Genomic DNA, 14490 nt, shown 5'->3' on the forward strand with positions numbered 1-14490 from the left:
AAACAAGCCAGAAAAAGAAGAACTGATAAACTGGACTTCATCAAAATGGAAAATTTTTGCTTTGTAGAAAATTTTGGGGGCACCTGGGTGGCACCATCAGCTAGGCATTTACCTCGTGGTTTTGTCTTAGGTCATGATCTTGGGGTCATGAAATCAAGCCCCACATCAGGCTCCGTGGTTGGCACAGTCTGTTTGAGATTCTCTCTCCCTTTCCCACTCTATATGCTGCTCATGTGCTCGCTCTCAAATAAATAAATAAATCTTAAAAAAAGAAGAGAGAAAATTTTGTTAGGAGAATGAAAAGATAAGCTACAGAGTGGAAGGAAAGACTGAAAAAAATATATACATCCAGCAAAGAACTAGCATCTAGATTATATACATTTTAAAAAAACCCTCAAAACTCCACAGTGTAAACTGAAACAATCCAACTGGAAAATGGTCATGACGTGGAAAGACAGTCATTGAAAAACATAGGCAAATGGCAAATAAACATGTTTAACATCATTAGCCAATAATCAGGGAAATGCAAATTAAAACCATAATGAGAAATCACTATATACCTACCAGAATGGCTACAATAAAAAATAGTGACAACACCAAATGATGGCAAGGATGCTCAGAAATCATATCACTTACACACTGCTGGTAGAAATATACTTTTGGAAAATAGTTCAGCAGTTTCTTAAAAAAACTAAACATGCAACTACCATATGACTCAGCAATTGCACTCCTAGGCATTTATCCCAGAAAAATTTTTATGTTCACAAAAGCCTCTGTACACTAACATTTATAGTAGTTTTATTCACAGTAGCCCCAAACTGGAAACAACCCATATGCTCGCCAACAGGTGAACCAACTCTAGTATACTCATACCAAGGAATCCTACTGAGCAGAAAAAAGGAATGAACTGTCGGTATTTGAAGCAACTTGGAGGAATCTCCAGAGAAACAATCAAACTCAAAAGATTATGCAATGCATGATTCCATTTAAGAACACTTATTGGTGAAATGGCAAGATTATAGAAATGAAGAACAGATTAGTAGTTGCTTGGGTCTACGGAGGGGTGGGGGTAGAAAGGAAGAGTGTGTGCCTATAAAAGGGCAAGAGGAGAGATCTTTGTGGTGACAGAAATGTTCTGTTTTTGCAGCTGTGGCAACATCGATATTCTGGTAGCAGAGTTTTATGAGAGTTCTGCATGATGTTACCAGTAGGGAAAACAGGTACATAAGATCTATTTTTTCTTAAAACTGTATATGAATCTATAATTATCTCAAAATAAAAAGCTTTATAAAAATTTAAAAATAGGTGATAGTATCAAACAATGACTCCGTAGGTTTACTAGGCACAGTCCTACATTGGAAGATTACCAAAGCATGTGCTTCAAGAAGGAAGGAGGGCAGGTAAGAAGCTAAGCTGTCCAGTATGCTATTTTCTGTCTGGAGACATCTGTACTTGGCTAACACTGACAAAACCAAGCACCATAATGGCTGATGAACTATTCCTTATATGTGAGAAGAATCCAACTCTAGGAGTTTTAGTTGATACCCCTCATTTATGAGGGGATTCAGAGTTCACACACCTCCTTGTAGCTGAGTGCCAGGAGACGGGAGCCCCATGCATTCATCTTCAACCTAGGGGTCAAGAGGACAGCCTGATGTTCTGTCTTCAGAGAGGGAGCATTTGAGGTTTGCTGGCCTCATGCCCCCATCGCTGTGGGTATGGTAGCATGTGTGTTGATTCTACTGACTGACTTTGTTTTTTATAATCTGTGGGCTTTATTTTCTTTTTCTCTTTCCTTGCTTGAAGTTGAATGACATACATCAGATATAAAGCATATGTTTCATATGTCAAATGTACAGTGCTTAACAGCTATGAAAGGGTTTGGAAGCAGGTAAATAACCATATTACAGAGTAAGGCAAGAAAACTAGATTGTATAAGTGTATAAGAAGATAACCTAATGCAAACTAGTTAAATAATTATGTATACTTATATCAGATTTAGTGTGGTTTCATTATACAGGTATTTTGCATCCAATTTATGATGACTGCATTCACCTGATGAGGGTTTCCTCAGCATGAATTAAGCTTGAAGGTGGGGAAAGACCATATCCCAATACAAAATCTAAAATGAATATATGCTACTAATGTGCTTTTAATTTTTCATGAGAAATTTAAATGAGATAATAGGAAAAGTATCAAATAAATAGAAATCAGTTTCTACTTAAAAGTTAACCATTCAGGAACACAGGCAAAATACAGAGCAGGAACAAATGGACTCCAAGCTAAATGAAACAGCTAACACAGCCAAAAGATTAAGTCTACAGGAGAAACCTCATTCATTTGGAACTTACTGATTTGTCTTTACATTCATTTCAAGGAACGTCTAACTCCCCAGACCATAGCAGATGAGAAGCATGTACTTAGAACTGTAAGCTACGGGTACAATGACAATCAAATGCTGACAGCAAAGGCAACTACTGACCAGGAAACAAGCCAGAAAGGGACCTGAATAGCACAGTAAAGTTGTTCAGCAATTGATTATCAACGACGACCTTGAATCTTCCAGAAGATTAGGTCATAGTGAGTAGACAAGATGGCCTTTGCCATCCTAGTTTCTCCCATGAACAGTGGCCTGGCTTTTAAGATTTCCAAAGGTCAGATAGGAGGCAAAGGTGGGTGGCCTTGACTGCAGGATTCCTTCCATGTTTCATTTCCTTGCAGAAGAATGTGGTGTGAATTCATCCTCGCCTGATGTGACAGCAAAATCAGCCAGCTGAAGATTTAAGAAGCAGGATGCTACAGATAAAAAGTACTGACAATCCTTACAAGAAGCTTGGCTGTAATGGAAAGAAGTGGTGGAGTGTTCAGGGGAATTAGAGTGTAAGGCAAACAAAATGGAAGTTACCAGGAGCAAAAGAAAGGATGGTTGGTGGTTAAGTCTGAAAACTTGAGGGATGAGGTCCAAAGAGGAAGGCAGGGACTGGTCTTAGAAGAAGAGAGGCCTCTTTTCCTCCAACACCCTAAGAGAAGGATCAAGGCTGAGTGTGGAGGTAAGTAACTTCACAGGCTGGAGAAGGGAAGGGGAAGAGAGGTAGTTTCCTCAGCAGAGAGAGCATGTTCTTCTTTCCTCTCATGCTGGACATGAGAAAATGGGCTTGAACAGATTAGTGATGGCTTAAAACAGCAGATGGAGCGAAAGGGCAGGATGACCAGGATAAGAGAGAGGATAGCTAAGCACTACTGAGTGTCCCTTGAGGGCAGACCATAAATCCATAGCGAACTTAATGGAAAGAGCTCTGTCTGTACAGCAGCAGGCAAGACAGGTTGGGAAGCCAGGGATGGGAATTTGCAAAGCACATACAGCTGAAGGACGAAGAAGGAAGAGGTGGAAGGAAAGGCTGATGGTGTCCTCCTCTCTGGAGAGGGAGCAGCTCATCACCTGACAGAAGGTGGGGGGTGGTGCCCAGGAGGCTCCAGTTCTAGTGAAGACTGGGTGGGAGTGAGCAGAATGGGACATTTGACCAGCCAGGGAAGTAAGTACCTCGGGTAGGGGCAGAAGAGAAGTTGCCTAGAGATGAAGTTAGGAACCAGACACTAAGCTGCTGACTGGCTCCTCTGCATGGATACAGTAGTCACCCAGGAGCAGGGAGGAGCTGGAGCGGAGGGTAAGATCCTATGCCAGGTGAACGTGTAGAATAAGGAATAACCCCCAGATCAGCAAGTAACAGCAATGAGAAGGAGCTCACAGAGCTCAGAACATAAGACGGCAAACACTTCAAAGAAAAAAAAAATGTTCTGGTACACTGGTCAGAGAGGAATTAAGCTTCAAAGAGCTTGGTGACATGTTGGCCTAGGAGAGGGCCTAGGAGAGGGAGACGGTTTGGGCAGCGGAAGAACATGTGATCTGTGGAGGGCAGGTAAAATGAGGAAAGGCAGGTGGGAAAGACAATAAGGCCTAACTCTAGGACTCCATTGGCCTGCCCGAGCCTCGATGAAATGCCAGCAGAGAGGATCTGTGACATCTGTGGATTTCACATTTGCAGCACAGACTCTGATGACTGCTCAAGGTCTGGGACAGAATCTGTGATTTTGCTGAAGAGCTCACCTGGATCAAACCTACTATGGGTCAGGTGTGTGGACACAAGTAGTTAGCAGGTGAGTGAGTCTAGCTAGACACCCGCCCTCGAAACTGCAAGTTCTCAGTTGCTTTCTACATGATATAATCACATACAAAAAAGAAGTAATTCTCCTAAAGTGGAAAACTGTCCAAAAAAAGAAGTCAGTGGCCAGGGCAGTGCACACAAAGAGACCTAATAAAAACAATCACCCTTAAGTGTGCAACAAGTTTTGGATACTTCAAAGAGTAGGATGTCCCATTTGATTTTGATACAAGAGAATAAAATTATATTAAGAAGGACAAGTCGTTTGTGAAATGTTTCCGAGAACACTATAACTAGTGTAATTCAAAGAGAGAAGTTGAACGGTTGATTGTTTGAGAATACATATACAAAATACTGTCTTTCTGAACTGTCTGACTCTGAGCCAGACTTAAATACTACAGTATTTGAAATTTTAGAGATTACACAGATCTGTGAAAGCATCCCTTGTAAATGTTAAAGGTCTTCTGCATTAGTTTGGGAGGCATGAGCTTTGGTCCCTGCTACTCTCCCCCTTTATGCTGAGTTCAGAGAAAGATTTTGACTCATATTAAATGTCCCATAGACATGACTCCAAAACTGGAGACAGACTTTGGTTGTCTAGAACATGCGCTAGAGTAATGACATCCAGTGGGAATGTTTCTTCTGGGTCACCACTGACCCGAGGTTTTATGGAGGAGATTTCTGTATAAGACAGAGAAGCAGAGTTAAAAACCTGACTGCCCTTGAGAATGTGATGCAAGGCAAAGCTGATTCCAAATTCTGGCTCTCCATCTCCCAGTTTTGGGACTTGAGGCAGAGTACCAAACCTCTGTTTCCTCACCCAGAAGAGGGCCCCAGTGAGGATCCGAGACACTGGACACAAAGTACTCTGTGTACACTATTCTAACTTCACCCTTTATCTAGAGTAAGAGTTAGCATTCAGCCTTGGGACACCAATGAGGAAAAATTTCCCAGTATAATCATGGAAACAGAACAATAGGTTAATACCAGAAGAATCTTCAACCAGTACACACCCAACAAACTTCTTTAGTCATGCAATAGCTAGAAATAATACCGTTCTTGGGAAAATGTAATAGGGAAAATGAACTTTGTTATTATATAATACACACCAGAGGAAATACTCTAATTCATAATGCTTTTATAGTTGTAAACATTAAAGGATCTTATTTGCATAATAACAAAAGACACCTTAATATCAATATGGACTTTATTCTTATAAAGGTGTAGTATCCTATGTTATGTACATATTTATGACAAGTTACTCAAGGTGCTAATATATGAGAAGTGGAAAAATAGCAATGGGCACCAAATAGCCAAGTTCCATTTGCTCCCAAAGTATTACCATGGTCACAGTGACTCTGAAAAGGAATGTCAGGGACAGCCTCAGTGGCTCAGCGGTTTAGCGCCTGCCTTTGGCCCGGGGTGTGATCCTGGAGATCCAGGATCGAGTCCCATGTCAGGCTCCCAGCATGGAGCCTGCTTCTCCATCTGTCTGTGTCTCTGACTCTCTCTTTCTATCAAGAATAAATAAAATCTTAAAAAAAAAAAAGAAAAGGAATGTCAGTCTTCAAAACACCAAGTATTTTTAGCACATTCACCAAACAATAAGAACTAAAAACAAGTGTAAGTTACCGTGTTTGCAAAATGACAAGAGAAATTTCAATTTTTCTAAGAAGACAAGGGATTCTAATGTGTGTGCGTATGGCCGACATAGACAGACACCATGCTCTCTCTCCTACTGTGCTGCTTTCTCTCACTACTTCCTCACTGGAGAAGCAAAGGCCTTGAAGAACATTTAAGTCCATCATCTTCAGGAAGATCACTGCCTGGAACAAATGATTGAAACTGAATTGTAGCTTACATTTTTTGGAGACTGTAGTAGGCACTGTTGTAGTAAATATTCTGCCTAACAGCTACTCCCCAAGAAGCCAAAGTAACAGGTAGACATGACCCCAAAACTGGAGACAGACTTTGGTTATTTAAGCCAATTATGGTCATTCTGAGCCAGAGACTTGATCAGAAATACATACAAACTTAAGCTACACAGTGCGAAGTATTACCCTGGCCACATAATTGGTCCAGGGTCAGGCTCTTGACCCAACATGGCCCACCCAGATGGAGAGGAAGGACTTTGACTCCATAAATGCAGGGAAGAACTCCTTTTTTCCCCATGGATATTGTAAGAAAGCACACCCTGATTACAAAGAGTAGTCATTTTATGACTCTGAGGGGGATGAGACCAACAGTGCCAGCTGGAGGAGAGAGATGGGAAGCATTTAGGTCCTAGCTGACACAGCTGAGCTTCTGAATCGCCAACCCTGAAACCTCCTCATCTATAGTTATTTGGAAAAAAACTCTTTTCATATTACCTATAGCATTTTGAGTTGGGTTTTCTGCCACTTGCAGCCGGAAGCATTCTACCTGATAAAATGACCAAAGAACTAATCATCTATTAAACAGAAATTCTGTTAATTTTAAAAATTCATTTATTCTTAGTCACATAAAATCAATTTACAAAGAGGAGGTTGTTAAGTAAGAGGGACTTAGAACAACGGGAGTTCATTTAACCACTGTTTACTTGGTAACTATCAAATGCCAGACATTTGAATGTTTAGTGACCACAGATTCAAATCATCTGATACATCGGCCACCACAATAGGGTTACTTTGGCCCCTAAAAGCCCCCTGGCTACTGCGTAGGGTGCCAGTCTCCTCCCCCAAAGTGCTTGATGGATACACCTGCCTTCAAAGCTTATTTACTTCCATAGTTGACCAACTTCCACTTGATCACCATGTTCTCTCCTTAGGTACATTTAAGTGGGCAGCAGTCAGGCCCTTCAACTCCAGAAAGCAGTGAAAGTACCTCCACAAGTCTCTGCTCCCATGCACTGTGAACTGATTTAGGAATCGAAGTCTCAGAAGGAAAATCTATTTCCTAAAGGATGTATTGTGTGACCTCTTTAATTCAAGCAAATGTGATCTGTGGAAGAGGTTTTAATTAGAGCTGCAATTACACTACCCACAATGTAAAAATTGACTTCTACCATAAAGAAAACTATGCCTTAAAGTGGGGTTTTCTATTAACCTGGCCTTTCGTTTCATATTCTGTAACTTAGAAGAAAAACACCACCCTCAAATGGAATCAACAGTGCTTTCAGCAGTCCCTGAGGCTGTGTCCAGAAACCATTCACAGCACCAGGGACAGAATGTCACCCTAGCAGTCCACTGCTTTTAAAGAGCTTATGGTCTCATCTTGAAAGAAAAATGTTCTTTGTCATAACTGAGATCTGACCAAATTATAAAATAGATATGTAAAGTCCCTAGGTGTCTGGCTGGCTCAGTCAGTAAAGCATGTGACTCCTGATCTCAGGGTTGTGGGTTCAAGGCCCACACCGGGTGTAGAGAGTTAAAAATAAAACTTAAAATAAAATATGCAAAGTCCCCACAGGCAGGGCAAAGATGTAGTACTCATTTTATGAGGACTCCTATAATAATAATCAGAAGCTAATGAACAAGAAAAATGGTATTAAAACTAAGGGAGCACACTACATATAATATTTTAAATTATAACACAAGAGAGAAAAATACTTTGTTTTTAAGTTCCCAATTTTTTTCTGCATGATTAAAATTTCATATTTGAAAAATTACAAACCTCTACAATACATCCACTCATTCATAATTTATTAGCATTTTATGAATAGTGTACCCTAGCTCCATATCTAAATATTGTTAGCTGCTTTGAAGACTAAAATGCCAAAGACACAGCACATAAGAGAAACAGAAACAAAAGACTGATGTAACTAAGTGTTGCCATACAAGAGTTTACCATTCTGAGTAGCATAGGGCAGAGCCACAAAGCATTCTTTCTCCAGGTATCACAGCCATCATTATGGGATTCATTTCTGTTGGTCAAATCTCTTCAATATAAACTTATTTTGGTTTGGAAAGCTTTGAGGGGGATTACAAAGGAAGAAAATCTGTAGCTATACAGTGCTTATTTCATTTATGTGTTATAGTGCCATTCATTACACTTGTCTTACTTTATCCATACCTTACATGTCATTTTAGCTTTTAAATCATACAGCTACAGAGAAGCAAAAAAAATGTATTTTTCAAACATATAGAGCGTAGTCCTTTATCAAGATGAGACTGATAGAGAAGCAGGGACAGAGACAAGCATTACAGAACACAGAGGATTCAAAGGTTTTCCCTCAAACTAGTTTCACTGGCATGTATCCTAATGGGGTTTTCAGGAATGGGGGAAAAAAAAATCCATGACAGCAGTCTAACCAATCTCTAGGGGATGGTTTATGAGAAGAAATTCAAGAAATATCAGCTTTCTTCTTATTCCAAAGAAATATTCAGAGCAAAGAACATCAACACACTAGCTTGCTTATATACAGGTACAAGTGACCACTATAGTATTGAACCTTACAAAAGAATTCTATAATAGCTAGTTCATACAAAGGGCCCAAAGTGCAAGTTACTTTTCAAAAAACATTGGCGATATGGTCCTTAACAAAGGAGACCTTACCATTATTATTATTATTATAAGTAAAGTGCACATTTATGCTGACACATAATCATCTTTCAAGGAGCACAACCATTTACTTAAATCATTATGATATTCCTATGAAGCTGTGGCACATGTTACCAATAGTCTGGGTCCCCAAATAAATTTGACCAAGACCCCTTCCAACACACCCCTACCAGAAACCACCAAGTCCATCCTTGCCCAGTGAGTTCATGCCAACTATTGATGCTGCTTAAGCAGTTACATGGCTGCCATGCCACGAGTGGTAGCAACTAGCATCGCTGCTCAAGTCACTGTGATGAAGAACCTTGGGATGATGGTTTTTTTTTCCTTATAATCCACTAATCTGACCCCAACGTCATCTTCCCTTGTCTCTTCTAGGGTAAATGGTAGCTTGAACTATGTTAAGGGGTCAGTTTAAAAAGACAGAAACCAACTGGACTCAGGAGACAGGATGATGAAGAATTAAAACTGGACTAACTTTCTCCTTAGGCAAATGGATACATCAGACAAACAGAAGGTTGGGGAGTAGTAGGTAATCAGTTGGGTCTGGGACACATTGTGTTAGGATACCCCAGGCCATCCAAATGGAATAGTTAGGTACAGAGTTTAATATAAGATATTAAACCTGAGTGAATGTGACTGGAAATAAAGGTTTAGGAGTGAGACATTCATAGGTAAGGACTGAAATGCTTTATAGTTTAAATGACCATGAAAAATTATCACAAACTTTTACTTTTCTAAAGAACAATGTTTTCAAAAGTCTATGGTATTGGAGCCATTGTACAGTATAGGGCCCTGAACCAACAAACAGTACCTGTCTGGCCTGGGAGCTGATCAGGTGTGGAACCTCCATCCATTCCACATCTACTGTATCAGAACCCACACCTTCACACACCAGGGGGCTCAGAGGCCCATCAGTTCCAGACCCATTGGTGTAGTGTTCCCCAAACTCTGGTTCTTAAAATGTTCACCAATTTTCAGCAAATGAGAAAAAGAAAAATACAAACATTAAACATAATAAATGTATTCAATTTATAGAAATGTCCTTTATCCTGATGTTATATGCTTCCTTCATTAACCTTGTTTACATGCCCTGTCTTTTACTAAAATTTTTTTAAAGATTTTATTTGAGAGAGCACTACAAAAATTTTTTAAAAGATTTTATTTGAGAGAGAGAGCACACAGACAGAAAGCATACACACACACACACACACACACACACACACACACACACAGAAAGAAGCAAATTCCCTGATGAGGAGGGAGCCCAATGTGGGGCTTGATCCCAGGACCCTGGGATCATGACCCAGGCCAAAAGCAGACGCTTAACCAACTGAGCCACCCAGATGCCCCTCTTTCAAGAAATTAACAAGGTAACGGTTATCTTGGTGATTTCTCTAACAGTAAGTTATTTTATACTTTATTGGTACCACATAACTTTAGAGATGTTATTTCCTTTGCCTGAAATAACCTCCTAACTCTACCTCTCCTAATAAGCCCCAATTTCTCTATGAATCGTATTCTAACTACCAAAGCCTATGTATTAGTTTTTTGGGGCTGCCGTAACAAAATACCACAGACTGGATGGTTTAAAACTAGAGAAATTTATTGTCTAACAGTTCTAGAGGCTAAAAGTCCAAAATCAGAGGTCAGTAGGGCCATGCTTTCCCAGAGGCTCCAGGAAAGGATCCTTCCTTGCCTCTTTCTAGCTTCTGGTGGTTGCCGGAGATTCTTGGTGATTCTTGGCTTGTAGATACATCACTCCAATCTCAGCCTGCATCTTTGTATCCCATTCTCTCTGCATTATCTATGCAGATTTCTCTCATTTTATAAGAATATCAGTCACTGGATTAGGGCTTACCCTTATCCAATAGGACCTGTCTTGACCTGATTACATTACGTCTATTTCCAAATAAGGTCACATTCACAGGTCCTTGGGGTTAGGACCTAAATATGCCTTTTGGGAGATACAATTCAACCAACAACAGTCTATAATGATATATTTTTAAAAGAAGATATCTTGATAATTCTCCAAATTAGGTGGTAAATATTTTAATACTGTGCTTTCAAAGTAAGGCACAAGGGCAGCCCGGGTGGCTCAGCGGTTTAGCGCCGCCTTCAGCCCGGGGCATGGTCCTGGAGACCTGGGATCGAGTCCCATGTCAGGCTCCCTGCATGGAGCCTGCTTCTCCCTCTGCCTGTGTCTCTGCCTCTCTCTCTCTCTCTCATGAATAAATAAAATCTTAAAAAAACAAAAACAAAGTAAGGCACAAAATAAAAATAGTAAGACTATATTGTAATAAAAATCAGCATAAGACTAAGAATTTGTAATGTTTCTGTTTCACAAACTGTATTTACTATAGAAACCATGAACTCCAAAGTGTAGAGATTTATCTTAGATGTTTCCTCAGTGGTAGACTGCTTTACTCCTTATTATTTTTTTTCTGGCATTTCAGGCACCACTTACTTTTTAGCTCCTTTCTGATCATTACTGCTTGGTACTACCTATTCAGTTTGTTAATTCTGTCTCACAAGTCTTGGTGTTAGGCATTACTTACAGCCGATTTCTGACTTCCCAAGTCTTGGATGGTTGGAGTTCCTCAGGAAGTTATAAGCCATACTAACTGGTCAAGGCTTTAAGAATGCTGTAAATCTAACAATATTTAGGAAACACTGTTTCAGTTTAGAGATATTAAAATCCAGGGTTTCAATCTGAAACCTGTTTAAAATTTCAACTTTGTATTACAATGTTATATACAGTATTCAATATTATATACAGTATGTGGTATATTACATGCACAGTATATATTATATACAGTATGTGGTATTGGTTTCAGGGCAGCAAAATGTTAAAAACTACTCAGTCTATGGAAGGTGAAACATTGCCTTAATATGCTAAAAAGCAGGTAGATGTAGCTAATTAGTGGTACTCTGTGTAAGCACTGGCTCTTTATTTTTCATCCTATCCCTGTCAAGCTACACAGAGACTTCTTTTCTGGAGGAGAAAAATGAGCGTAGAGCATGAAGGAGTTTAAAGGTTAGGCACACATTCCTTTACTAGCTATCAAAGAGGCAAATGTCTGGAAGCCGGAACCTGATTGTTTTACTTTTGGGGAACAATGCTATGCAAATACAGTCAATGATAAATGAAGGTGACAGTTTAGGACTTTTGGTTGATTCTTGTTTTAGGTTCACAATTTCAACTGCTACTTTTGCTGTTTCAAAAACGAATTTTCTATTCCATTAGTTTTCTCTAATTGCCTCTACTAGAGAAAAGATGAAATTGTGAGTAAAAACAGCAAAAACATATTTGGGAAGTATCATGACATTAGAATACTATTGGTGAAAGCCTTTTGATCATTTAATCAGTTAATCTGTGATGCTCAAAAGTTCAATTAACTGTGTCTAAAGTGAAGCAGAGATATGCAGTATTTTATCAAGGCTATTTCATACTAGACAAATGAAAACTCAAGTCCTTCCTTACTAACTCATTATCCCCATTTGGTTTTATTTTGACTTTTCACCCCTATCTAATGCTACTTATCCAGGTTCAAGAAATAAAGTGTACGGGGTAAGGAGCACTTGAAAATAAAGAAAAGCAAAAGTACAGCCAAAAAATTGCTAGAGAAATGTATTTTCTTCACAAAATCTCCGTGGTTATCTAAAGGGAGAAGCAGACCACGTGGATGCACAGGACCATTTGCAGCTCTGACAACACTTAAAGCACCATGGACTTCCTGGAGGATTTCCCAAGCCTTCTAGGAATAGATGTATTGCCCCAAGTAGCCCCAAGAATGGGGCAAACACAAGTCATAGGAGGGGCTGAAGGTGAAGCAAATGTGCTGTGACCTCATACCTCTGAGGAGAAAGGTGGAAACCTGCCAAAGGCCCTCTCCACCACACCCTCACCCCTGCTCCACTGTTTAGGCTCCCCTTGTTGGAACTCCACCTCTCTCCCATCCAGGCCTGGGCATCTGCTGTTCTGCTATGCTGACCAGCTACTAACTACCTCCTGGGTTCCCCAGTCTGAGCCAGGTTTCCTTCCAACATACTTTCCTAGAGCACACTCCTTCAGAACTCCGGCCTGGAGCTTTAACTACTCATTCTGTAGTACCACGATGGCATTAGCTCTGTATCCTCCACTAGACTGCATGCTCCATGAGACCAGAACCACGCCTGTTGTGTCGCCTGCAGCACTGACAGCGCCTCCCAGCACCCTGCCTGCTCCATCAGGCCCTTCCACCTATGTTGCCAGAGCAGCAGGCCAGCACAAGTGATCTAAGTTCAGGTACATACTTTTGAACTTGAACCTCTCCCTGGGATTGTAAAACTCCCAATCTAAGGGTTAATCTGAGAATGCACACATCTGAACAAGTGATTAGTGACTGGTAAACATCTCAAGCCTGGCAAAGTAGACATGTACGATATTATTTATTTTTTTACCTCGGAGGGCTAAAACACCACAAACCCAAAAACAGTCTATGAATTGGAAAGGCTTTCGATTACTCGAAAAATTATCTGTGGAGACCCCTCTAGGGGTGGGTGCTTCAGGGGAAGCAAAGATTAAACAGAGCTCTGCTTCCAGGGTGTTTATGGTTTTAAAAAGGCACATTTATAAATAGCCATAATGCAACCCAGAAAGGACTAAAAGCCCGAGAGATTGAGAAACAGAATTAAAGGAGGCAAGAGGTCTCCGCAGGAAGACATGGATTAGTCTATTGATTACTTCTCATTGTAATCCCAGGGCAAAGAAAGGAATTCCAAACCAGGAAAGGTCAAGCTGGAATATTCGAGGAACACACAGGAATGCAGGCGTCGCCCTAAGTCCTTCCCATCCCTCGTTGGGGACAACATCGCAGAGCAAAGTCCTGAACTGGCTTCCCAAACCCTGAGCTAATGAAACTGGACCAGGAAAGGGAAAACCCTCCTGGTGTGAGCGCGGGGAAAAACAGGAGAAAACTTGAAAAAGCAGCTCACGTAAGTGGGCTCCACACCGCCCGGCCGGCGCCCCCGGCCCCCGCCGCGCCCCCGGCCCCGCGCCCCCGCGCCCCCCGCGCCCCCGCGTCCCCCGCGCCCCGCCGGCCTCGTACCGTAGGTTTCGGACATGGCCGTCTGCGACATCTTGGGAGCGGCACCGCCTCTCGCCGGGTCACCGGCTGCAGCTCCGGCCCCGCGGGCGGGAGGGGAGGGCCGGGGTCGTCCTCGGCGCCTCGGCGGGATTGGCTCGGGGCGGGGGACCGGAGCAGGGAGGGGCCCGCCGTCCCCACGGCAACCGCCCGCCACCCCGCGGCTGCGGCCCTGCCGGACTGCCGGCTCCGCGCAGGCGCACGGCCTCCGCCCCCGCCCCCGCCCCCGCCCCCGCCCCCCGCCGGGCCGGGCGCCGACCGCGAGGAGGAGGAGGAGGAGGAGGAGGAGGAGGAGAGGGGGTGAGGCCCGGCCCCCGCCAGGGTAGCGCGTGCGCGCGCAGCTCGCGGCGGGTCCTCGGATCCCGAAGGCCTGGCGGGGGCGGGGGCGGGGGCGGGGGCCTCGGGGCGCGGGGCTGGATGCGGGCGCGGCTGGAGGGGCGCCGCTGGCCAAAGTCGAGTGGCAGAGGAGGGCCCTGCGGTCGGCAGGCGTGGGGTGACGGAGCGTAGGGGACGCCGAGATCCAGCTCCTGGGCAGGGGCGGCAGAGCGCCTGCGGTGGGAAGACGGCCCCGCCCGGGTGGCTCTCCGCAGCCGGCCTCGTCGTCGTCCGTAGCAGTTCGAAGGCCGGAAGAGACTTCTAAGCTGTCCTGATCGCCCGGGCAGGAGGTT

The 14490-nt window shown here is 42.7% G+C and overlaps 1 protein-coding gene across 3 annotated transcripts in view; it reads right to left on the minus strand.

Annotated features, from left to right (window-relative positions):
* RAB4A (RAB4A, member RAS oncogene family) overlaps positions 1–14031 on the minus strand; it is a 50249-nt gene extending 36218 nt beyond the window's left edge. The window contains exons 1-2 of one of the 3 annotated variants that reach the window (XM_077894567.1): positions 13787–13986; positions 11255–11349 (exon numbers count right to left, since the gene is read on the minus strand). In XM_077894567.1, the coding sequence (XP_077750693.1) occupies positions 11255–11315 (61 nt within the window). In that variant the 5' untranslated portion in view covers positions 11316–11349; positions 13787–13986. Of the gene's footprint in view, positions 1–5792; positions 5987–11254; positions 11350–13786 lie in introns of all 3 variants that reach the window. The other 2 variants (XM_077894570.1, XM_077894568.1) reach the window with 2 other exon arrangements.
* Between the last annotated feature and the right edge of the window lie 459 nt (positions 14032–14490).

Source organism: Canis aureus, chromosome 4 (assembly GCF_053574225.1).
Source record: "Canis aureus isolate CA01 chromosome 4, VMU_Caureus_v.1.0, whole genome shotgun sequence".
In the NCBI taxonomy this organism is placed as follows: domain Eukaryota; kingdom Metazoa; phylum Chordata; class Mammalia; order Carnivora; family Canidae; genus Canis; species Canis aureus.